This window comes from Vitis riparia, chromosome 12 (assembly GCF_004353265.1).
Source record: "Vitis riparia cultivar Riparia Gloire de Montpellier isolate 1030 chromosome 12, EGFV_Vit.rip_1.0, whole genome shotgun sequence".
Classification (NCBI taxonomy): Eukaryota; Viridiplantae; Streptophyta; class Magnoliopsida; order Vitales; family Vitaceae; genus Vitis; species Vitis riparia.
In genome coordinates, this window is record NC_048442.1 from 7,438,618 (window position 1) to 7,466,040 (window position 27,423).

Sequence of the window (27,423 nt, forward strand, 5' to 3'; positions counted from 1 at the left end):
CGCCAAGAACCCGTATCTTCAATTTCACTTCCCTCTTTTTGATTCGATTTTGATTCCTAACATTGCTTTTTGATTCGACTTTGAAAGGTGGCTAAGGACAAGTGCATGTCATTGCATGGAATATACTCAATCAAAAACATGGTTTTTCCTATTAAGAGTTAAGACTTAGGACAAACGCAATATTATGAAAACAACGTCCAATATGCAGTCTCCCAATACTGTTTTACAGATATTGAATTAAATTTTATTTTTTAATTTTATATTGTATATTTTAAAAGAGTGTTACCAAACAACAATTTATGAATGAATGACAGATTGTGTCAAAATTATTACTCCTATGTCAATTTGTCGAAGATATAATGATGCCTATGGGGTACTAGCAATTGTTTCTCACCGTTGTTCACCTTCCATTTGAATTAGTAAAAGCAATGTCTTCTTGCATAATATGAATTTCATATATACATGATCTCAATATGAATGAGTCAAATTAGTACATAAGGCATTCATACTCTCAGTTCCACCAACATCCATTTTCATTTTCTCACCTCCCAAAACCTTATTGTGCAAATTCCTATTCAACCTTCAAATCCAACAGCTATTTGCAGGCTCCATTGACAACCCTAGGCTCATCTTTATACTATTCTCAACCCACACCACACTTTTACCATTGGGCAAGTTGCTAATACCAAATATTTAAGACAAGTATACACACCATTGAAATCAGTCCATTGCCCTCAAGCCATGTTTAGTATATGGGAATGAGGAATGAGAATAAAAACTTTGTTTTCACTCCTATATCTTCTTGAATAGAAATAGATTTGGTGATTCCAATTCTTATGTTTGGATGCATATAAGAATGTAATGTTGGAATGATTATTTGTTTCCATTGAAGCTTATACATACCGGCTCCAATTCGGGATATGGATGTTGCCAAGTTAACATCTCTAATACAGTGCAGCCGAGGCTCCATATATCAGCTGCAAACCCATAACCATCGTTCTCTCGTTTGTCCTCATTAATGACCTACAGTGGCACAAATTATTTGTAAAATCAACACTTACAAGAAACTATAATGCTTGGAGCATCCTGTGCCACATAATATAATGACAAATGTCCTTGGTAAAAAACTTTCAAATATGGTTAACACAAATACTTATAACATGTTTGGACATGATTTAGAACAGGGATTTAAGAGTTCTACTCCCAACTGGTGCAGGATTTATAAATAAACACAGTTGTAAGACTAGGATGTTTGAGCATGATTTCAAAGTAAAAACTGATTCAAATCCACAGATCTGGGCGGTTGCAAAACCACAATTCATTCTCAGGGGCAAAGAGTCAGAAATTTATTTCAGAAGGGCAATATCGAGCTAAAATTTAGATTGCTGGTGACCATATTTTGTTTTATAAAACAGACACCACTATTTCATTTTTAGCCAGGGCTTTAACATCTCTTCACAAACCTGCAGTCCAGAAAGTTAAAGAATTTGTCCCAATGGAGCAGCTTTGGAATGAAATGTACTAAATCGGGTTCTCAGGAAGAAGGATGGGTCACTCAGTTCCAATCCACTTCATTGCATCCCTAACTGTAGGATCCCCCTACCAATCTTCTGGTGATGTACTAATTTTTGTTACCAAATAATGAAGCAAGGGTTTAACCACCCTTAGAAGTAGAGAGAGTTAATGGAAAAAGGTAGCTTGATGCCTAAATTCTCAGATTTGAATGGAAAATCCTCATCAATTGAGCATTCAGTGGTTCCATGCATCTATTAGTGTCAGTATATTGGCAGTTGTACAGAAAGATACTAATGACTGATGCATAATCAAAATGCATTGGTAATAAGACATGGCATTGACTAAATGCCTTGTAGGATAAAATCTTAGAAAGAGAAACAGTTTGGAAAACAACTTATCAATTTGTTAGTTGGGATAGCTCCAGTCCAATAATCGAGCTATTCAATAACCCAATTCAATCATGTCATTTCCTTTTCTGATGCAACCACCTGCTAAAAGACAAGGGTTTCAGAGCCTACATTTTAAGCATGCTTCTTCATGGTATAAGAAGATTCTACCGAGTACAGTTCCATAAAATATAGTTCTCAATTCAAAACCAAACATGATTTGTTAATTTAAGAAATGAAGGAATGAAAGAGAGGAAGATACCTCAGGGGCCATCCGGAATGCAGTCCCTTTAAAAGATTTTATGTCGTTCAATTTGCAAAACTGAAAAGATATACAACCAGAAATATAATATTTAGAAGTCTAGCATTTTGAAACAATAGAGAGATAACTCTAGGAAAAAGAAACTAACCTTTGCCAATCCAAAATCCACAAGTTTCACGGTTCCATTTACATCCACCAGATATCCCTCGAAGATGATACAGAACCAATTAGTCTTACAACAGAAACAATTTATGTGTAAGTAAATGTACAACATTGTGGCTTCAACTGTCATTCCAAATGTCTAATTTCCTGAAGTAACCTCAATTGATTCCCAATGTCCACCCATTTCTTCTTAACAATGCAATTATTGGCCTTTGTTGCGCATGACCAAATCAATAAGCCTAATTTCCCTTATGACCTACTTGTGGTACTTCTGAGTCCCATGATCACATCCCTCCATGGTTCTAGCCTTGCTAGTTATTCCATTTACCATCTCAATCACATGAGAGAGAGAGAGAGAGAGAGAGAGAGAGAGAGAGTTTGTAGCATTGTAAATGGCTTTTGCATTAGGATTCTTTCAATTTTCAAGTTTCCATTCTGTAATCATGACCCAAAAACTCTCCTGAAGAGACTCAAATCAAGTGAATCAGAGAGATAGAGAGAAAGTTTGAATCATTATTATGTATTTTTTCTTATATGTTCCTTTTAAACAAAAATTTGACTTACAAATTAAAAAAAAAGAAAAAAAAGAAAAAAAGAAAAAAGAAAAAAAAAAAGAGGATATTATAGCAAGATCAAGCACTGAGGCAGAATATACAAAGTGATATATAATACAGCTAATTGCATGAAGTCAAATGGAAGTGGACTACACCTCATATTATAACTGACATGGAGTTTTATGAAAGGATTAAACTATTAAGATACACAATAATCTCAAAACAAACAACGTAAACCCCACATGTGAAGACACGATGTAAGGTACACAGAAAATTGGGGATATCTATATCTATACCAAGGCTTTGGGTAGTTTCATCTTAGTTATCAGACAATGACCATGTTTAACATCCAGGCTCCTAACTCTTCTTTTTGTTTTTGGTTTTTCCATTTTTCTTTTCCTGGAAGAGGGCAGGTGGGAGTGTTGAACTTTTCACTTCACCAAGCAGTCTGTAATCACAGAATTCAGTAAGTGGGCTAACTGGTGCAATCCAAATAATATTGAAGGTTTCAAGAAGATAAAAACAAAAATAAATTAATAAAATAAAAACTGAAGAACTTTCTCAACAGAGTGAACCAATTTTCCCCGAGTAAGAAGGCCGTTTAGTTCATGCATATGCAATTCTCTTGGTAGCAAAGGCAGATAATTGAAATAATCAGCACATGTTTCAAGCAGTAATGGCATGTGGATAGAGCAAGGTATAAACAAATAAAGCACAAGCAATATAACCAAAAAATGTAGTAGTAAGATCATTTGAATCACCTGTGAACTACATTATGCTCATGTAGATAATTCAAACCTTTCACAATCTGCCTTGTGTATTTAGAGGCTTGGGAGTCTGACAGTTTATGCTTTTGATAGAGATTTAAAAGTGAACCTTCAGTTGCAAGCTCAAGAAAGATATAAAGTTTGGTCTTGTCCTGGAATGGCAAGACATTTTGTGAGTAAGCAAGAAAAAAAATATGACATGAACTCCAATCCTCTTGATGCAGTACCAGAACCAGATCATAAAGGAACAGACAACAACAAAAACATGAAAAATACTAATTCACCCCAAAGAACAGAAAAATGTAACTACTGAGTATTTAGACTGTCAATTAGACAGCCTGCGAGAGAAATAAAAGATGCATATGATGCATGAATGTTTAGAAACATGCATTCAGAAGCAGACCTACAAGGCAAGAACATAGCTTGAAACAACAATAAGGCCAAATACCATGATAAAATAGCTGATACGATAAGTAGATGAGAGATTAAAAAAAGGTTCTTTAGAGGAAAAAGTGAACTTGAAAAATAACAGATGGGGAAGCTCAAGAGACCCCCTCATGAATTTTAGTCTAAGGTTTAGTTCTCATCAAGCAGCTAAAATAGAACATGCCGCTTTAAGAGTCATCCAGTCAGGGCAATCCTTCTATAGCCTTTGAAATAAAATTTTGTGATTAACATCCAAAAATATGATTGAAAATAATAACAACTCTAAAAGCAAAACCTTGGTTACTCAACATAGACTCAGAATCCCTATTAACTCTCTAACAGAGACATGTACTCAGTCAACCTCATGAAGATTGCAACAGTGCTGCTGTGGCCTCAGATTTAGGTCTTGTTTGAGGATATTATTTTGCCTTTAACTTTGGTGAGGAACTGAAGCTAAAGCTAAAACCATTATTTTAAAGGGGCAATCTTGGCATTGGTGTGATTTCACTAAACATAAAACAATTTCCCATATAAACTGAAAAACAGCTTGCCCATACGTATGTGTTGAACTCCTTTTAAGGTTAGAAGTACTTCAGTGAAGCCAAAAACACATATTGAAGATCTTATTAGACTTAAAAAGGATCTTTTTGCTTCCAAAAAGTCAATCTAAACAGAGCTTTAGTACTGTTTATTTTTAGTTATGAAGAAATTAAGAAAATATACAAAGAATTTGTAAAAAGGAACAAGCAAACAAATCCATCAAAAAAATTGCACAGGCTTATAAAAAGACAAATACAGAAGTCCGCACACCAGAGAGCCTTTGGCTGCGCAACCTTAAGGAAATTAACCACCAAAACACGGGGCATGATATCCCTAGTTAAACCAACCAAGAACAGGATCCATTTCTGGCCGACCAATAGCCTTTCTAATTCAAGGGATCTAGGCTTCCAGAAAAAAGAGAACACAACTATCAAATTGCATGATCCTCAGCACCCAATGATTGTATCTCGCACAACACTCTCCGACTACTAGCCACCCAAGATAAAACTATTAGTTAATCCACCTCCACCATTAAAGCAAGAAATTTTTGCTTCAATAGTCAGCCCAAAACCAGCTTTCTTTGAGAACCTTGAATAAACTTGCCTGTGATCCCATATTAGATTGCCAATAGCCATCCAATCCCAATTTCCAAGGAACATCAGCAAAGTTAAGCTTCAAAACACCAACTGTCAAAGTAGCTCACTACTATTCCAATTGGGAACGTAACTGATGTTGAAGGGAATTCTGATAAATTCTTGGTAACTAATATCCATAGTAATTCTCCTGAAATTCAGTAGACTAACTCTTCCTATCTTCAAATACCCAGGCATTCCTTTCTAGCTTCTTCTACCTGCCATAATTTATCCACCCAGTGAAACAATTTTGAGTAGCAATTACCCTCCCTGACCCATTTCAACCTAGACTCTTGTCTCTAGCTCTTCCCTCCCATAATTCCTCCAACCTTATTTTCCTTTTCATTCTAAGATATCAAAGTTCTTCCATCATATGACCCATTCCTTCAAGTGTGATTATCACAGTGTTCCTCTTGCCAGAAATATCAAAAGTTTCTTTCTTCAATATTTCAAAGAAGCTTTGATTGACTTAAGGCTACACAATAAATCTATCATTCCCATACTGAGACCTGAATCTCATGCAACATCCATAATAATATCACCAAATTTTGGGTGCAGCAACCACATATTTTCAATAGAAAAGAGGGTGAGAATCATCTAATTAGTTAACCTCCATATCATGGAGCCATAATCAAATACTAGCCTAGGTAAGATTCTTGAATGATGTTTTACTCTGTTGAGATCAAGAACCTACCAAACCTCTTCAAACTGGGGTTTCTTGCTTGTTTGACCATGGAAAGCCTCACTCTAAGAGATGAATCAACTAAGCCACAACTTTTGATTAGCTCATCAGTGTCATTCACGCTACTGGGAATTCTAGACAAAATAGCTTTTCTCTAAAGACCCAATAACATTGAACTCTCCTCAGTGCACCAAGTCAAAAGCTACCCTGAGCAGTTACTCAGCTTCTCCCTAAGCTGCAATTGATTTGGTCCAAAACCTCAAACACCTATGGATCTTCCAGATAAGTTTCAATCGAATTTTAATTGAACTTAAGACAGATACCACCAAAGATTCATGCCTTCTAAGGATTTTGAATCCCATAACATTAAGATCCTTTCTAAGTCCTCTTGAACATTGGGCCTTCACTAGAGTAGCCATTATACTAATAAGCACAAAGACTTTCATGGTTATTCTATGAGGAAAAGACCTAATTAATGTTACTGCATGGGGGTTCCCAAGTGAGAGCAACAAATTATCAGTCCCAAGTTTTAGTTGGCACTCTAGATTTACTGCAGAGGAGGGACGTATGCCCAAATTGATGCCATAATTCATGTCTTCTTCCTAAAGCCAGGAGCATTCTGAGGAATATTAGGACTAGTAATCTGCCACTTGAGCACAGATGTAGTTAAGAGAATGAGGTAACTCTTCAAAGCTAAAAATTTTCCCGTCCTTTTCACCAGTGTTAACAGCCGTCAACTCTGGGCTTTATCAACTGCCTCCACCAATGTTTCTTCCCTATAAATTAGGCCCAACCCAGCACTAGCAGCGAGTTAAGTCCTCCGAGGTACAAAGATGCCAGAGGACTCATGCAACAACTCTACAAGACCCAGATCAAGTTCCTAAATTTGTGTCTTGCATGCAGCATTATGTAGGGTTTTTTTTTTTTTTATATATATATATCCCAAAGATTCAGGTATGAAATTGACAGGATTTCATGAATATACACACAAAAAAAAAGGGAAAAAAAAATCTAAGATTGCCACAAAAAATGCAAAATTGCAAACAGTAGCCCTAATTCCAAGAGTGGTACATAACAAGAAGCCAATCCAACAAGAAAATTTTGAAAAATACCTTGAATGTGCCATAATATTGAACAATGTGCTTATGTTGGAACTGACTCGAAAGAGAGATCTCCTGAACCATTACGAAAGAAATTAGGAAAGAACTCTCACGTATGCAAGCTGGATCAATATGAAATTGCTTTTGACTGCATAATCTGAGTATGCAATTACTTAGAGGTTAATCAAGATGTATGGAAAATAGATTTAAAGAAGAATTGAACTAATACACAATCAGCACCTTTCATCCTTCTAACCTGTTGAAGTTGATCAATACTTTGCTGCCCGCCCGTCCTTGATCAGTCAACAAAACCTCCTTCACAGCAAAAAAGCGTCCATCAGCCAAAAATGTTTTTTCGGTAATTTGATTTGTTTTTTCCTTTCGGTGAAAATATTTTATATTATTAAAATACGAAATAATATCTTAATATTTTTAAAAATAATTCATTCAAAAAAAATGTTTTCGAAAATAAAATTTAAAAAGCAGTGTCATTTTCCCAGTAGCCCATAGGCAGGAAAGAGAGATTCAGAATTCACAAGAACTCAGAAGAGAGAGGGACGCCCATCACAGCCGGGGATGAAAGCCACCGGCCGCCGCCGTCCGAAGGACTCTATCCGCCCACCGCCGCCACCACCTCCCTCCGTCGACCACCACCGCCAATTCAGCCGCAACTCTGACGCTAGTTTCGCCAGCAGCCGCCCTTCCTCCCTTAGAATCAACCGCTCCTCCGCGGCGATGCCCTCACCGACCCGTCCAACCAACTCTCCGCCATCCGCACCATCAACTCCTTTCTCGCCTCCCATTTCTCTCCTCTCCCCCTCAAACCCCCTCTCCCCTCCGCCAAAGACATTTCCGAAACCCTAAAATTCCTCATCTCCCAACTCGATTTCCCCACAACCAAACTTGAAGACGATCTTCCTATCCTCCTCAAGCATCTCAATTGCCCGATCAAGCTCAACAAGTCCGCTCTCAAAGCCCCCGGAACCCCGCATGCTTGGCCTTCCCTTTTAGGCGTAATGCATTGATTGGTTCAAATCGCATTGTATAATGACCATCTTGTGTCAAATTTGGAGTGTTTTGACAATACTTTAGTGTATGCATTGGATAGTTACTTGCATTATATTCGCGGGGATGATGATGGGATGGAGGCGGTGGATAGGGAGTTTATGGGGAAGTTGGAAAGGAGAGGGACGCGGTGGCGGAAGGTGTGAAGGCATTGGAGAAAGAAGTGGCAGAGAGGGAGGGGAGGTTGGAGGAATTGAGGTCGGGGCCTTCGGCAAAGGAGGTTGTGGAGAAGGAGAGGGGGGTGTTGGAGGAGGATGTGAAGAAATTTCATGCAATAATTGCAGAATTTTCAGGAAGGATTGCATCAGTGGAGAAGATTTGGAGAGAAGGAAAAGGAGTTGGGGTGAAGGTTGAGGAGAATAATAGAATTTGCGAGGAGAATGAAGAGCTGAAGAAAGGGTTGAGTTGCAGACGTTTAATGCAAGAGATGCAGAGAGGATGAAGAGGAAGTTGCAGGCAGTTGAGAGAGATATCACGGAGGCTAAGGTTGCAAGGAATGGTTGGGAGGAGAAGTCTTGGGATCTTGACACGACAATTGGGCACAAGTTTAAGGAGCTTGAAGCTCTTTCAATTGAATGCAACCAGGCTCTCAGAAGGTTTTCTTTTCCTTATCCTCTTTGTTTGTCTTTGGTACCTCTATAATCCACTCCACTAGGATTTTCTTAATTTCTTAAGTTGCATACTCTAAAGTCTTTCTAGTAATCTTCAGTATGCTTTCTAATAATTAATGAACATGGTAGAATCATGTTCTTTCTTAGGTTTGGTGTTGCTTGGAATTAATTTTCTCTATTCCATTGAAGTCTACTGTGATTCTTATCAACATTAGGTTATCTACCTCCATGAATTAGATTACAAGATTTTTTTTGTCATTTATGGGTGATATGAAATATTTTCCTGTTCTTAGCAAATACATTAACATATACAACATTTTAGTATAACTTCAGTGAGAACATAGGATCTGGCTCTGTAGTTACAGCATGACTAGTTGATGATTCCTAAGAAGGATCCAGCTGTTGTTCTCTGCTTAAATTATTCCGGTGAACATGCCCTTGAGGCCTGGCTCAAGAGGTAAAGGTTTGGGAGGGTTTGTGGAAGTTTCAGGTTCAAATCCCAATAGGGACAAAAAAATTTACCCAACAAAAAAATAAAATTTTAGTAGACAAAAATTCAGACCAGGTGAATGTAGTTGCTAAATCATTCAATGGCTTATGTCTTCTTGAGTCACATGCATTATTTCCACGTAGCCAACTCAAACTTCATTTGTTTACTTGGGTTGTGATTCAACACCAACAATGGGTAGTTTCTGAGTTGTAATTTGCCTTATGTGCATTTATCTTTTGGGTGCATTACATCTTTTGTATTGGTTTATGATTTCATGTTTGTTCATCTTCTTTAACCTTTTGAGCTAAGTGTTACTCTCAAACTACTAACCATTCTGGAGCTTTGTCAAAGTAAGAAAAATAAAAAGGTTTTTAAGGTTAGTTAATGTTCATTCTCGATTTGGCTTTAAAAAAAAAATCTCCATTTAACACTTCCATCCTCACAAGTTTTCTAATAATTTATTTAGAAAGAGATAGGTGATACAGTTGCCCTTGGCAACCTCTTTTTTTGAGGTAGCCTCCCCTCTCCCCCCCCCCCTCCTCTCTCTCTCTCTCTCTCGGTATATGAATTTCAACTTGGAACCTTCCCATACCCACCCAACCCTTTGCCTCCTGAGCCCTGCCTTAGGAGCCTATTGTTTCCCTTGGGACCATGTTCTATTTAACTTTTTGAAGTAAACTAATAGCCATGAAGAGACAACACTAAATACTTAATTTTTAGGAGCATCTTTGAATTGAAAAATTAGCATGCCACCTCATGCAACTCTTTCAACCTATTAAACTACAATCTATTGTGTGATTGAAGTATTTTCTCTTGGATGGTTTCCAGGTTAAAGTTAGGAAATGGTTTGCAGTATGTTTTGAATGCCAAAGGGTCTTTGCCTGCTGAGGTTTTGGGAATTGATTACAAATCAACGCTTAAGCCTGCACTTGACTCCTTTGCTGATGACATAAATAAAATGCTTTATGCTAAAGTTGGAAGAGTTGATTTCTCTTCAGGAACAATCAGTTGAAAATGCTGCTAAAATTGAAGCAAAAAGAAATCGTCTTGCTGCACTTCAAACTAGTAGTGATGAAGTAAGTGAATTAGAACTCATTTTTCTTGTTCAGCAGCTATGCATTTATATACCTCTCACGAAGAATAAAAAACTATGCCTTTTTTATATGCTTTTAGGGTGTCAACAGGAGCAGCCAGATTTTCACTTTGTTTTCCTAAAAATTTTAAAGAAGGGTAAAAGTATTGGTGATGTTAGATACAGATTAACTCCAGAAGACAAATTTTGGAGAGGATGATGAATCCTCTACTCATAAAATTCTCAAAGACATTCCTGAATATCTTTGGTACAAATAACAAGATTGATCATGTTACAAGAAAGAAGAACTCCTCAGCACATAAAAATTTTGGAAAGAATGACAGACCCATAAAATTCTCAGACACATAAGGATACAGATGGAGGGGGTGGGCACATAGTTGGAGCCAATGATCCCCTATTGAATATGCAATTAATTGAAGTACAAATTAACTCAACCTCTTTTTGCTGCTCTTAGAAAAGGCCAAACTCTCTCTCGCTCTCTCTCTCTCTCTCTCTCTCTCTCTCTCTCTCTCTCTCTCTCTCTCTTTGTATCCATCTATCTATATAACAAATCAAAGCAGGTCTTCTTTACCTAGTGGTCTGACTTTGTTAGCAATACCATTTCTAAAGTACCAGCAGTAGCATATACAATTGCATGGTCATTATATTGCATGGATGACACTCCAGGAAAACTAAAGTTGTAACCGTAAGCTTCTTTGGTATTTTCTTTGCAATCTAAAAGACAATTGTTTTTTAATCTTGCTTGCCCCTTCGTTTAATTTGTTTTTTTAATTGTGATTTACCTATCCAAAAAAAAAATGTTTTCTTGAATTGTTAGTAGTTGAATGCACATAAGAAAATTTCTTGGAAAATCAATTACTGCGGTTAAATTGATTGGACTACAATTAGAATTCAAAAAGGTGATAATTTAGATGTATTCAAATTTTGACAGAAAAATGTTGTTCCTAGAAATTCCATTGGATAGAATATTGCTAAATTCCAGAATAACTCAAATGAAATATGGGAGGGAAAATAATTGGAAAGGAGTATAGTACCACCCGATGGTCAATCTAAAATTTGGTACAAAGGGCAAATGGTGTCAGTTACACAAGCAGTTGTCACTCAAAATTTAATAGCAAGAGCTGCCTGGTCTACCTATCAAAAAAAAAAAAGCAAGAGCTGTCTGGTCTAACCATCTGTCTAATGGGTGATCATAGTTTTAAAAGGTGTGCTTTAAGTGCGCCTAGGCTCAAGGCGCCACCACTCCCAAGTTATAGCGCTTGCTTGCCAAGATATGTGCCTTATTGAAAAAGTACGCCTTGTCAGCTTTACTCTTCCTTTGTAAACACTTTTATTTTTTAAATTTCTAATTATATACTGAAATGTATATAATTTCATTACTTTTTTATTGAATGCTTCTTTTAAATGTTTCGAATTTTAAAATTTTTATTGATCGGATTAGATTTTGAATCATATTTTACAAAATTGATGTGTATTCTAGGTCACATTTCACTTCACTTAGACGCACACCTTGTGTTGCGCCTTGCGCTTAAGCTATAGAAAACTTTGCATCTTAGGTGCGCCTTGCACCTTTTAAAACTATGTGGGTGATGAAGGGGATAAGTTGAGAGATAAGTTTGTTATTCCTCCTAGAAACACTTCCTGGGAAGGTTGCTTTTTGGGAAATCGGAGCCGGTTGTGGGTTGGGGGTTATTATTAAGGAACAATCATGGGCATTTTGTATCCATTCAACTTTAGAGGTTGTACTCTTTTGGTTGTAGATAAAATCTTAGCTTTTGGATGCCCTAGATAGACATCCATTTTGTATCCATTGCTAAAAACAATTATTGTATATGAGCAGAGCATGTATTACCCACATTACAGCTTTTTGGCATCAATGGACAGCTCAGGTTGTAATGTTCCTTTGAACTAATACAAAGGGTGACCCAAAAAGTGTGCTACCATAGTTATGTCAAATTGGTCCAGAGGACTTGGAAGTTAAATGTAGGGTGCATGCCATTGTTTCTGAAGTCCATTGATCAGGGTCAGATGGATGCTGATCAAGGGCCAGCTTGTTGTATGGTTTTGATATGGTACCTAGGTGATGTGAAGATATGATGAATAATAAATATAGGGAAGAGGGAGAAGAAATAGGAATACGTGTTCATTTTCAGAATGCACATATCTTCAGGATGCCCTAGATGCACATACTCCAATTGCATAATTCTAGAATTGTGTCCACTTTTGGAAACTAGACATGTGCTTTAGAAAAGTGACCCAAATATGCTTTAGTATAATTCAGTTAAGAATAGGTGCTATTTTCAAATTGGATTAAAAGGGATGATTAAACTGTTGGACATATTGACGTAGGACAACCTTATGATGGTTGCCTACAATCAAATAAGTGGGCTACGGTTTTTATTTTTTAGGGTTTAACCGTTTAAGGTGAGGAATAAAGGATAAAGTTTATGGTAAAGAAAATAAAATGAAAAAACATTGAGAAAGAAGATACGGAGAAGAAGAGCTAGAAACCTTTGAGTCTCACTAAGGCCTTCTAAGAGTCTCACCTAGAAGAAAATCAAGAGTCTTACCATTCAAAATTGCAAAGTATGCAAGAAAACGTTATATTATTAATTATCAATTCATTACTTTGATTTACATCAATTAGCTTTATTTATAGGCTTCTCTAAGAAATTCAAAGCCTACTAGGATTCTAATATAACCTATTATGACTCTAAGTCTCCTCTAAATTATTTAGCTATTCCTAATTTGATTCCAATAAATACTAATTCTAATTTTATTCTAACTAATACTAATCCCACTTAAAGTTTATTTGTGCCTTCCTTTCCTTTTTGAATATACTTTGAAAGGCTTTCCCCCATCACATGTCTTGGGATGTATGACATGTAGCTCCCTAAAACCCTGGATCTAGCTAGTAGCTTGGGTTGTTCCTTCTATTGGTCCCCTCATTTAGTGAATCAGGTTGCAGATTGATTGGCTAAATGTGGAGCCATGCAAATGGACTCTTTTGTAAGGTATGTTTTACCCCCTTCAAGTGTAAATTGTCGCTATATTTTGTACAAGTTCTTGTATCGTCCTTGATTAGTATAGCTATCTTGCTACTTTTGTTAGATTTTTCCTCAATTTTTAATCATCCTTTATATTTTGAAAGGGTTTCTCATCCTTGGTTTGTAATTAAATTCATATCAATGAATGATTTGTTTTGGATTAAAAAAATAATAATAATCTGTTGGAGACGTCAATTGTTATTGCACATAGGTTGTTAGGCCCCAAATTTTCAAAGTAGCTTTGATGGCTTATAAAACACTTAAGAAAAATTATTTTTGGATGATAATTAGTCCCTAGAAAGGATTGACTACATTTGATTCCTTTTCCAAGTATATTTTTTAGCAAGTAATTTTCCAACTTGCTGATTGGAAATTATTGTCAAGGCTTTGACTATATTTGACATTAGCTTAAACAATGCTTGCATAACTATGCCATGTAAGGTTATTCCATTATTAAAGAATAGTATCATGCATCTCGTTGTTTCTGATGGATCTGATGTTTAACTTGATTTTGCAACATAAATTATTGGGTTACACATTGTTTAATCTAATTGTTTTTCGTTCATGGATATTTATCTTCTGGTTGATTTTTGACAAGGCATCAGAATGAATTCTTTTTAGGCTATTGTTGTATGAGGTTAACCATGGATGAATGATCAATTTGTCAGGTGGAAGCTCAATTAAATTTTTTGAAGAAGGAAACGCAAAACTACACCTCCAGATGTGCAATGGAAGCTAAGAAGTTGGTGGAGGATGTTGAGATAGAAACCCATAATGTAGATATTGTGGAAAGAGAAGTGGCAGATGTTCTGGAGGTATAATTTTGTTTTTCTTCTCTTAAATAGTTAGTTAAGGATATCAATATTGCCAGGGTGGATCTCGTAAACCTGAAAGAAACTTATTTTAACATAAGTTGGTTTCCCTTTTCAGAGCTAAAAATTTCTACCTGGCTTTATAATTGTTCTTGATTAATGTGAATATTATTGAAAAATTCAAGGGATTCTGACTAGACTTTGATGTTGTCATGAAGATGTCCAAATTGAAGTTGCAGGAAGCAATCAAGCAAAATGAGGATGAAATTCAGATATGTGCTTGGGAACTCTATGCTTTGGTTGACTCAGTTTTGAAATACAAAGAGCACATGGTATCAAAAATTTCAGAGATGAAGAGCAACCTTTCAGAAACAGCAGGAGCTGTATCAGATTCTTACAAAGGCTCCTTGTCAGCACAGTTTGGTATCACTTTGGATACAAGCCACCGACCCAATAGATTATTCCTTTCTGTGACACAAGTTCTTTTTCTTTTTCCTTTTCTTTTAGGGTAATGGACTGATTTGTATTGTATGTATACTTGTCTTAAATATTTGGTACTAGCAACTTGCCCTATGGTAACAATGTGGCTAGGATTGAAAATGGAACATGGGATGGATCTGAAGGTTCAATGGAAATTTGTACAATAAGGTTTTGGCAGGTGAGAAAATGAAAATGGATGTTGATGGAACTGAGAGTCTGAATGCCCTATGCACTAAATTTAGAGCATCATTAATTTGGGAATCAATACTTTATGTGATTAGAGACCTAAAAAACCATGGAAATCATGTTTGTAACTCAGGCTATTGTTTTGCATTTATTATGAAAAATGTATGTCAAAACCAATTTAACAAATGTAAATTAAAGCATGTGCCAAGATATAACTTTCCATTTTCGAGTTTAGCCCATCAAAGTGCGGGATGGAGATTAGAAAAAGGCACAATGAGATGAAAACATTAACAATGGGTTTCGGTTTGGAAAATGTTTTTCATTTTTCATTTATTTTTATTCTCTAAAAATAGCTTTTATTCCTATTTTTTTTTCTTATCTTGAAAATGCCTTAAGTCAAAAGAAGTGAAAATCAATTTTAAAAATGGAAACTATAAATCACTTTTTTGTTTAAATTGTTTTCATTTGTAAAGAAAACATAAATCAATATTTCAAAAAATAGAGTTTTATAAAAATAGAAAATCTGGAAACACCAATTTTGTGTTTTCATAATTTTCTTAGAAAATATTAAAATCGTCTTCTAAGAAGGTGAATAAAAAAGTAATGAAATCATGTGAAAGACTTTATGATGCCTGTTTAGTGTGTTCCTTTTTATTTTATTTTTTATTATTTTATTTTTATTTTTTTATATTTGTCTTTTGATTAAATAATTCATTTAAAAGCTATGTTTAAGTGGGCATTTGGTAAAACTTATTACTTATTATTTATTACTTATTACTTAATGATTTAAATTGATTTTAAGTTAAATGGTTCTTAAACTGTAAACTTAAAACTTTTATTCTAAATTGTCAAATTGACATATTCATCCTTATTATTTTTAACTAACAATTATATTTTCACTAATCCTAAATAATAAATTTATTTGTTAAATATTCATATTTAAAGTATTAAAGATATAAGTACAATCATAAAAAATAAGTAATAAATGTAGACAAATAAGGTAAAAAAGATTTGAGATTAAGAATAAGTTAACTATTTTAACTTAAAGTTAATTTTATTGAGACTCTTCATGTTTAGTGTAAATACAGTAAGTCATCATAAGTTTCAAATTTCAATTTCATCAATTAACATCCCTATAAATGTATTATGTATATAAATTTTATTTTTTAACAAATAAAATTTAGTTTTTAGTGAATTATTAAACACTCCTATCTAAAATATTTTTACTTTAAATCTCTTAAAAAAATAAATTTTTTAAACAAAATAAATTCATAAGGGTGCTAATTGATGAAATTTGAAAACAACGGTAATCGAGTATATTTATATCAAACCTCAAGGGGTCTCAATGAAATTAACCCTTTTGACTTATTACTTGAAGTTAAAAATAACTTTAAGTTGTAATATTAAGTTATTTTATCAAACATGTTCAATCTCTTTAATAACTTAAATTAAATTATTAAATCATATTAAGTCATTAAGTTGATTTGCCAAATACCGTTAAGTTAACTATTTTGACTTAATGCTATATTTATATTATAATATTAAATTATTTTACCAAAAATAGTTAATCTATTTAATAACAAATTAAGTTATTATGTTATATTAAATTATTAAGTTGGTTTACCAAACACCATCTAAAAGAGGTTTAAAATTATATTATCAAAGTATATTTTTTATATTAATTTTAGAATAAAATCCTTCTCTGCTTCAACTATATACTAGGATCCATCCCTTTTTAGTTTCTCTTTTAAAGAAAATAGCACATACAAAACTAAATGACTTTATTTGGGTGTTTTAGAGTAAAAAAATTAAAGCTAAGAAAAGATAAAAGCTAGTTTACAAAATCTTAGCTTTAAAGCAAGTGAAAAAACATCTATAAAGGAGATAATTTGTATATCATTTGGTCTACAATTATCTCATAATCTATTACAATACTACACAAAACAAAGAAGCATCCAAAATACTTTAATAGATGATATTTAAAAGCAAATTAAAGTCAACTCACAAAGACCTTGATTAATCAAAGTAGAAATATTTGGAATATTGAGGTTTGACCAATTGAAATAATTCAACCATTTTAACTTAACTAAGAACATTTTGTTTAAAGAAAGATCATATCATTAATTCATAAAATTCAATTAGAATCCACAATTGTAAGATGGTGATAGTATTGAACCATGAATATCCCACACATGTACACATGCCACATTAATAGATATGATTTTATCAAGAAGTATTATTGGTATCTTGAAACACAAAGACAAGTATTAAGTTATGTTTAGTTTCCAAAAAGCATTAAAAAAATGTTAAGAAAAATATTTGTTTTATATTTGGTATCTCATGGAAAATAGGGAAAAAAATTGAATATTATTATAATTTTGTGTGTAAAATGGGTTTGAAATAACAAATAAAAGTAATTTATTAATTTTAAATATAATTCTTTTATGTTTCTCCACATTTCCTTTCCTTGTACTTTTTCTCTTTATTTTATTTTCCTCAAATTTTTCAGAAAACAATCATAACATTAGAGAATTATTGACCATGAATCAATAACAATTACGTTGGATTGATTAAGTTGAAAGTTGGCTCTAGAAAGTAATAAACCACCGAAGTTGATAAACCAAGCCGAGTAAGATTAGGGAATGGTATTAATTTAATACTTTTAAAAAGAGTTTAATGCAAAAGTATTTAAAAATAAAAACTTGAGTTAAAATGTGATGATTATAATGTGTGAAATGTGAAAAACCTTTGTCACAACATGAAAGACTTAGCAACTTCAATAGACTTGAATTGTCTAAGTGCCACATGAGAGCTTAAGAAATACTTAAATCCGTGACACTTGTCTTCCACCATCTATAGAAGCTCCAACCACTAACTTGAAGATACAGAGAGGGTGACATGCTTCATATGCTTCATCAAGGTCAATTACATAACCACAAGAATTGACCATAACCACACATCTTATGGGCAAAAACATATATCAATTCAAGTTTTCATTTTTTAACATTCCTAATTCACACTTTCAATACACAAATTGTACCATCTTTCTTGATGGTCATGATTGTAAGAGACTAATCATATGCAAGAGTAGACCACCTTAGCAACATTTGGAATCTCACTTGCGTCTTGAGATTAACTTCTCCTCATTGTCCTTGTTTCCACCTAAAGCTAAAGAATAAAACACAACATTTCAATGTCATTAACATAGTACAACAAACACACTATAATTATTAACACAAGTATATTTCACAAGGTTGTGTCTGATTTCCAAAATTCATTTTCATGTTCCTTCGTACTTGGATTTTTTCATGAGAAAATAATTTTCATGAGGATTTTTCTTTCCTTATACTTTCTTGAAATCAAACATAGTGATAGGGAATCACATATCATTAGATACACTTCATGCTAATGAAGCTAAAATCATACCCCTAAAATGTTCAAATTATAACATAATCATCAAAGGAACTAAAAACATAATTAATAGGTATTAACCATCAACTGAAGAATTAATTTAGACATATATAAATTATTGTTTACCTATAATAATAGTAAGGAATTTATAACTAACTATCATGTGGTAGATGGAGGATTTAATATAATGATACTTAGTGCCTTATACCAAGCACATGAGAAAAAATAAATATCCTAGTTAATTGTCGATTGCGCTACCACCTTTTTTTTTTTTACCTCCTAAAACATTAAACTTATGTTTTATTTTATTTTTTAATAATTGAAAAACCTTCCATGGCTAAGCCTATAGGACTCTATGGGGAACCAAACCTCAAAGTGTTAATCGCGTCACAATAACTAGCACTAGATAAATTCAAAGTATCATTAGTGGCAGGATTCAAACTCAGGACCATGTGTCACTTAGTGGGACCACACTTCTCAATATTCGCCTTCACCAATTGGACCACTCTAGTGGGTTTAAACTTATGTTTGACTCATAGTGAGTACCAAGGAAACAATAAAAAAATGTCAAGAAAAATGGTAAATGTTTGGTTTCATTGTAAAAAATATGGAAAAATTAAAATAATTAAAATTAGTTAGAACTATATACATTTTAAAATTATTTGATTTTTATATAATGAAGCAAAATAATTGAAATAAGATTGAAGAAACATATGAAAATAATTGATTGACTTTAAATCTTGTTTTTATTCTTTTTCACTTTTTATTTCCTTTTAATTTTTTTTCTCTATTTTCTTTCCCTTATATTTTCCTTCAAGTTTTCCAAAAACCAAACATAATCGCACAAAACAGGGATCAAGGGAAAGAGAAAATAGTAAAGAAGTTGAAGAGGCTTTAATCAATTTTCTACACGTACTAAAAGGATAAATGAACAAAATGACTTACCAATAAGTTGTTAGGAAAAAACATGAAGTCCACCTGCAGCTACCACATGTGATTTCGTTCTGATCGGTACTATCACAAATTTCACTTAAGATTAGTATGATCATTTGTTAAGTAAACTTCACGAGCATATCACAAATTTCACATAAGTAAATATAAGATTAATCCAAGACTTCCATCTCAAGAAATAGACAATAAGTATGCATGTTTAAAAATATTTTAGCATACTTAAAGAAATTTAATTCTTAAATACAAAAACTATAAACAATTTGACTCTTAAAACTATTAAAATCAATATATGGGAGTTTCATTATTTACTGCCATCAAGTAAGAGAGTGTTTGAGAGTGATTCTAGAAAGCATTTATAATATTTCTAACACTTGAATGATAAAATTTTTCAAATATTAAAAATATTAAGAGTACGTTAGATCTTGTTTGAAAGTGATTTTAGAAAGCACTTCTAACTTTTTTAACGCTTGAAAAATTTTATCATTCAAGTGTTAAAAATACTAAAAACATTTTCTAGAATTACTACCAAATACACTCTAAGTTTTTACATATATCTACCTCATAATACATTCAAATTTAACTTCTAATTTGTGTACATGATCTTCTCTAACTAATTTTGATAACTTATTCAAATTTTATCTTAAAAACAAGTATAAAAAAATTAATTAAACAAATAATTAATTAATGTTATGTCTAATAAGGTAATGAAGAATCCCTAGAGCTTCATAATCACTTTGTAAAGGTTTTTATTTAACTAATTAAATAAATAAATAATGAAAAAAAAAAAAGCAATTCACTCTACCATATCTATGCTATATATGTACAAAAAATAAAAAATAAAAATAAAAACTATACATGTTTTTAAACTAATGATGACTTTCAAAGTTAGTTGAAGTTATTTTTCATATTTTTTGAAAATGAAGAAATTCTATAAAAGGTGGTACATGCATAGTTATGATATCAATCACTATAAACTATGTTTGAATCTTAGAGAGTACTTAGGAAATAAAAAAACATTGAGAAAAATTATTTTTATACTTGGTTTTTCTATAGAAAATATGAAAGAAAATAAAATATATTTAAAATTGATTAGAGATGTATACATTTTTAAATTATTTAATTTTTATATAATGGAGAAAAATAAATGAAATGAGTTTAAAGAAATATACAAAAATGGTTTATTAACTTTAAAAATAATTTAAAAAGGAGAGAAGTTAGAATACATGAAAAAGGGTTAATAATGCACTTACTGATGGAGTTCAAAGCGAGAGATGGGTGTTGGGTGCTCCCAATCTTTTATAATGTGGCTCCTCCACTACATCGGGTAAGGAATCATCACGTCTTCTCTTACGGTTTCCATCAGTGCCTTCAAGTATTACTGATCCAATGTCACCAAAATTCCCAAGAAGATCTAACAAGATGGGAATATGGTAGTGTTCATCATCTTGATTAGCCCCATGAACATTACCATCGGTATCTTGTAATGCTGATCCATTGTCACCAGAATTCTGAGGATGCTCCAACATGGGCATATGATTTTGTTGATCTCCCGCAAATATAAGATTGATGCCACATTTTTTTATGTCTATCTCAACAGTACCCTTAAATAAAGCATTAATATGTGTGTATTTATGGTGATGCTCTTCCGGAATAGCAATCTTAGGATACCACCAAACCCATACTTGATCTATCAAATCTTTAAAATTACGCCGGCATCCATGACAGCATTCATCCTTGAATTCAAATCCATTGCCATGTAAATTCAATTCACACTCGAAATTAAGATAACAGTAATCAAAATCACATCTAGGAATGCGCCGATAAACACATGATACAACAAATCCTAGGAAGTCAGGATCTTCATACCAATTCGTTGGAAGCTCTGTTATTACTTCACTTCCCATGTTCTGATACCTTATCCACTCTGGAATTCCACTACTTTCAGGAATAACAGCTCTGAGTTTCCAGCATTTCAACTCCTGCACAAATTATCATGTAAATATTGACTTTATATATAAAAAAAAAGGTTTAAGTGGCATAATTAAAATATATATATATATTAAATTACCTCTGTTGTGGATTTCAACCAGTTGAGGTGGCAAAGCCAGAGCAAACCTGATAAATCTTCCTTGCTTGTGCACTGGCATGCGTCTATTTCTTGTAGACTTGAAGGAAGCACCAGAATTTGTCCAGCCATTTTGCATTGACTGATATTAAGTTTTTGCAGATTGCAAAGCTGATTGCTTATTAATCCTTCCCACAAGTCTGAGCAGCCACCGAGGATAAGTGTTTCAAGATTTTTCAACCTAGAAATGTTGGTGGGAAGATCCTTAATAGCAGTATTTCTTAAACAAAGCTGCTTTAAACTTTTCATGTTCCCTCCCTTCTCCGGAAATTTCTCAAACTTTGAGCAATCAGAGAGATCAAGAGACTCAAGAGATTCCAAGTCTCCAATGCTATCAGGCAGATCCTTAATAGCAGTATTTCTTAAATGAAGCCACATTAAACTTTTCATGTTCCCTCCCTTCTCCGGAAATTTCTCAAACTTTGAGCAATCAGAGAGATCAAGAGACTCAAGAGATTCCAAGTCTCCAATGCTATCAGGCAGATCCTTAATAGCAGTATTTTTTAAAGAAAGCTCCATTAAACTTTTCATGTTCCCTCCCTTCTCCGGAAATTTCTCAAACTTTGAGCAGTCAGAGAGATGAAGAAGCCAAAGAGATTCCAAGTCTCTAATGCTGTCAGGCAGATCCTTAATAGCAGTATTTCTTAAATGAAGGGACACTAAACTTTTCATGTTCCCTCCCTTCTCCGGAAATTTCTCAAACTTTGAGCAATCAGAGAGATCAAGAAACTTAAGAGATTCCAAGTCTCCAATGCTGTCAGGCAGATCCTTAATAGCAGTATTTCTTAAACTAAGGTACACTAAACTTTTCATGTTCCCTCCCTTCTCCGGAAATTTCTCAAACTTTGAGCAATTAGAAAGATCAAGATCTCGAAGAGATTCCAAGTCAATGCTGCTTGGAAGTTCTCTAATAGCAGTCTTGCACAAAAATAGAGACCATAAACTTCTCATATTTCGTTGTATCACCGGAAATTTCTCAGAGTTTCCAGTACTTGTTGGAAGATCTTTAGTAGCAGTCTCCCGCGAACATCTCATATTTCCATGAATTTCTGAGAACTTGCAAAAGCTTGAACACCTGGAGAGATCAAGAAATTCAAGAGATTCCAAGTTGCTAATGCTACTTGGCAAACCCTTAATCTTTAGACACCGCTTCAAATTTAAGGTAGTTAGCTTCTTGAGACCTCCAATAGATGGGTGAATATCAATCAAGTTTACACAACCTTTAAGAATTAGTCTCTCCAAATTTAATAGGCTTGAGAATTCTGGCATTTGAACGAGCTTCTTTGAGTAACTTAGATCAATGACCTTTAAACTTTCAAGATACTGTACCAAAAGAAAATAGTTTCAATAAAAGAAATAACTATTAGAAATTTTAAAATCAATATAAAGCAAAAGAAGTCATTGTTAAATGATAATAATACCTTATTCCCTTGCCATAGTTGTTTTATGTTGCTACACTTCAAGTGAAGTTCAACAAGGTTCTCTCCATCAAAATTTGATGGTAAAGAATCTAAAGGATACCCATCCCAATAAAGATACCTTAACTCATAAGAAGGAATTTTAAAATCTAGGCCAAGTTGCATTTTAGAAGCAATTTTCATTACAGAATCATAAGCCCTTTCAACTTCATAATCCATACAATCCATTATATCTTCTTCTTCTTCTTCTTCTTCTTCTTCTTTCTCTTCCTCAATGTCCTCATAAAAAGAATAATGATCTAGATTGACATTTGAATGAACTTTGAGCAATCGAAGTCTAGGCATCTTTGAGAAAACATTTGAACTGAAGCGTACTCTTTTTAACTTAGACAAGTCCAAGTTAATTGTTTCAACTCCTTTTATTCCCTGAAAAATAACAACGATAAGGCAAACATAAATACAAACTAATTCAACTTATATGGATATATCTTTAACTAGAGCTTAAGTGAATTTATGCATTAGGCTCTTACCTCACATATTGTAAACGCACGTTCAATATCATGGGGATCCCACAATCTGCTCCATTTGTCCGGCTCATTAGGAAAATTTTCACGAGCAATTTCCCAACCCATCTGTTGTATCAAATCATGCATATGTATTCGATTGTGTTCGAGAGTTATAAGACACCTATCAATTAGATTTTGTATTCCTATTCCCGCATAAAAATTACAACCATCCAATATTCTTAACACAGAACCTCTATCTTCATCTTTTAAAAAACATGCAAGATCAAGGAATATATTTTTTTCTATACATTCTAATCCATCATAGCTTCTTTTAAGCACATTATGTATTTCCGCTTCAGGTACTCTTTCCAGTTTATGCAATTCACTTTCCCATTGAAGTATTGTCTTGCTGAACAAGAGAGAACCTAGAACTTTCAAAGCTAATGGAAGCCCTTGACAATAACGTACTGCGCTGTATGAGAGGTTCACAAAACCTGATTTGGGATGATTTTGTTTAAAGGCATACAAACTGAAAAGTTCACAAGCTTCTTCAAAATTCAATCCCTTAACCTCATATAAGTTATCCACTTCTTGTACAGCTAACACATGTTTATTTCTAGTAGTTATGATGACTCTACTTCCTTCTCCAAGCCATTCACGATGTCCAAGTAAATATTCTAATTGACTTGGATGATCTACATCATCAAGAACCATTAAAACTCTTTTAGATGAGAGAATGTCCTTTATCATACTTGCTTTGTGGGCAACACCATTCATATTTTGACTCACCTCTCCCTCTAGGATATCAACAAGAAGTTGATTTTGTAAGTGAGATAAACCTTGGGTATTGGAAACCTCCCTAATATTTTCAAGAAAGCTCATACATTCAAATTCACAAGAAAGTTCATTATATATAACTTTTGCGATGGTAGACTTACCTATCCCCCCAACTCCATATATCCCAACAATACGAGCATCACTTGATTCCATATGCAACCGCAAAATCATCTCTTTTACACGGGAACCTATACCAACTAAATTGGCACCAACATCAAGCTTCTTAGATTTCAATTGACGGAATATGCTATCAGTTATTTCTTTAATTTGATTGGCCTCATACCTGCCAATTATAAAAGAACAACATGTTAAGCAATGAGCCACAATTGTAAGTAAAACACATTAAATTTGACATCTTTACGAGAAATAAATTAAAGTAGAATAGAATATATCAAAGATATTAGTTCATTTACATTTTTAGGACATTTTTCTTTGTATCAAGTATGCATGAGAAAAAAAATTAAAACATGAATTTTGTTAAAATGGAAATTTAGTACCATAATGGAGGACAATGATTATGAATCGAGATATTACTTTATCATTCATGCACATTTCAAAAACTCTTTAACAGCCCATGGCAATTAGAAACCTTGTAGGAGCAAATATTTTTTTCTTTGACATTCGTTGTATACCTTGTAATGCATGAAGCCTCATTGTAGATATAGTACTCAACCTCTTAATATAAGAAGTTTTAGATTAAAAACCCCATGTTCAATTCCTCAAGCTTCAAAACTTATTTATCCCACAACATCATCTCCTTATTATTCATCTGTATTATAAAAATTAAAAATTAAAGGCTTGTAAACAAGTTATTCATTTGTATTTTATTTTGAGTTGATTTCCTTTAGCATCATCTATAAAGAATTAACTTCCAAACCTATGTTCTTTATTGTTTATATATACACACACACAAACTCTCTGGGAAGTTGAATTCCTACTAAACAATTTACGTCACATAATTTTGTTATTGGTAGTTGTTACATAATTAATCAAACTACTTGATCAACTTGTTCTCAAATAAAATTGGTTAAATTATTTTGTTATTGTTACTTCTTACTTGTTACATAATTAATCAAATTATTTTTAGAATTTGATTAAGTTGTTCTATTGATACACAAGAGGTTGGTTAATTGAAATTTTTGAAGCTCGTTACTAGATAGTAATAGTCATTAATTTTATTGTTACTTGTTATATAATTATTCACACAAAATTTCAAATAAATTGATTAATTTTTGTAACATTAATGCGGATTGAATCTTGAAAATTGAAAAATTAGTAATAAATTTTGATTAAATTATTTTAGATATAGATTCTCATAAATTGATCTAAAATAGTAAAACTCATTAATTGGGTTTTAATAAGTTCATTATACCATTTATCATGAATTCTAACTCAATATAAATGTTATTCTACTATTCTTTTTATACTAATGTCATTGCAACTACTATTAACAACAAAAAACAATAATATTAGTAATAAATAACAATAATAATAATAATTTAATTCCTAAACAAAACCCACTAATGAATGAAAAGTGAAAGAAACTTAAATTGCATGCTCATTAAATTAATATCGATGTCATCCATATAAATTGGCTGCTTCAATGGTCAAATCAATACTCCAATTTCCTATTTTCTCCTTATTCATGACACAGTCGGCTGCCCAAATGATACACTTGAATAAAACCCAACTTATAAATAAAGCCCTAAAAAGCAATATTTTATTTTATTTTTTAATTTTGAGCACACAAATATATGCCCCTTGTTAACAACCTCAAGTTACAGTATAAAAAGTGTCTTTATAAAAAAAAAATATTAAGACGTTTGATAAAAAATTTAGAATTACTTATTAAAAGTAAAAAAAAAAAAAAAAAATCACTTCTAATAATTCTTTGAGATATACTCCCAAAAATATTTATTGAAAAAACTTTCACTAAAAGCATTTAAATAGAATTGCCTGCTAAAAGCACTCTAAAAATACTTTTAAAAAGTACTTATAATCTAAAAGTGTTTTTGAAGAAAAAATAAATTCGTGGAAAAGATAGCTGATTTTCTAAAAAACACTTGTTCTGAGAACATTCCCTATAAAAGAATATCAAACACATTTACACATAAAAGACTTCATCTAAAAGCCTTTTGAGGAGAAATTTGTGCTTAAGGAGTAGACCTCCAAATAAAAAATTTGAGCTTTTGTATTTTTATAAATATTTCAATCCACATCAACACTCTATAAATGCAAAACTACTCATTCCTATACTTACAAATAGTTGAAAGGAAATTAAAGTTACCCATCTAGTAGATGCCATCCAGAAAGATTGGCTGCTTCCGTCAAGGCCGTCCTCCACCTTGGTATCTTGTCCTTCCAGTTTTCTTCATAACCGGCAAAGGCCGCTCCAAAACTTCCTTCTTGCTTTCGTACATGGGATGGATCGACATGATAGAAAATTGGGAAAACAGCATGTCCCAGATCTTTGTGGCACTTCATGATCTTTACCAACTCATCCAAACACCATTTCGAACGAGCATAGTTTTCAGAGAAAACAATTACGGAAAACCTTGATTCTTCGATGGCTTTCAAGAGTTCTGGAGCAATCGTTTCTCCTCTCCTGAGTTTATCGTCTCTGAAGGTGCGAATCCCTCTCCTACCCAAAGCACTGTAGAGGTGATCAGTGAAATTATAGCGGGTGTCTTCGCCTCTAAAACTCAAGAAAACATCATAAGTACTTGTTCGAGGGATGGAAGGAGTAGAAGAAGAAGAAGAGGCTCTGAAGGAGCTTGTGGAAGCCATTGTGGGTTTCTATCTGAAAACTACAAGACAGTTTTTAGGCTTGGTTTCTCTTCAAGATGGTGAGCAATTGAGGGAAGTGGAGAGGAAAGTGTCTGTCTCTCGGGTCATTCAATATTGAATTAAAGTAGCTGGCCGACACACTCTCTCTCTCGCCATTCAATCGTATCATTACGGTTCTGTTTTTTATTTTATTTTTTCTTTCAGGACATAAAAAATATTAATAAAAAGTTAAAGTAGACAGAAACGCCTATGAAAATGAAAATATGTTAAAAGAAAGAGGAATGGATTGATATATTTATTTTATAGATAAATCTTATTATTGATAATATTATAATTTATAATAAATAAATAAAAATAAAGTAAAATAAAAGGGAATGATTTTATTAACTTGAAGTAATCCATTTATATTGGAAGAGGGAAGAATAAAAATGTAACCATTAATTCTAATAAAAATGGTGATAATATTCTAAAGAGATTATTATTAAAATAAAATTTTAAATATTAAATATTAGAAAATAATCTTTTTTTATATGCATATATCTAAATATAATTGAGAAATAATTTAAATCTAAATTAAA

At 33.0% G+C, this 27,423-nt stretch overlaps 1 protein-coding gene and 2 pseudogenes across 5 annotated transcripts; 1 reads left to right on the forward strand and 2 right to left on the reverse strand.

Annotated features, from left to right (window-relative positions):
* Positions 1-766: 766 nt before the first annotated feature.
* LOC117926365 (mitogen-activated protein kinase kinase kinase 1-like) lies at positions 767-7,630 on the reverse strand. 5 transcript variants are annotated; one of them, XR_004653118.1, is made up of 7 exons: positions 7,563-7,630; positions 7,283-7,341; positions 7,039-7,101; positions 3,641-3,798; positions 2,312-2,368; positions 2,164-2,223; positions 767-1,023 (listed from the first exon to the last, which is right to left on the reverse strand). XR_004653118.1 is itself a non-coding variant. In XM_034845455.1 (7 exons), exons 4-7 carry the CDS (start codon positions 3,266-3,268, stop codon positions 874-876), a joined length of 360 nt encoding a protein of 119 aa, XP_034701346.1. In that variant the 5' UTR covers positions 3,269-3,327; positions 3,641-3,798; positions 7,039-7,101; positions 7,267-7,400; the 3' UTR covers positions 767-873. The 5 variants fall into 5 exon arrangements, 2 of the variants coding, with proteins under 2 accessions (XP_034701346.1, XP_034701347.1); XM_034845455.1 differs by lacking the exon at positions 7,563-7,630 and adding an exon at positions 3,176-3,327 and having other exon boundaries at positions 7,267-7,400; XR_004653116.1 differs by lacking the exon at positions 7,563-7,630 and having other exon boundaries at positions 7,267-7,400.
* Positions 7,588-14,832, forward strand: LOC117926361 (annotated as a pseudogene).
* Positions 14,833-17,569: 2,737 nt separating this feature from the next.
* Positions 17,570-26,898, reverse strand: LOC117926358 (annotated as a pseudogene).
* Positions 26,899-27,423: the final 525 nt, after the last annotated feature.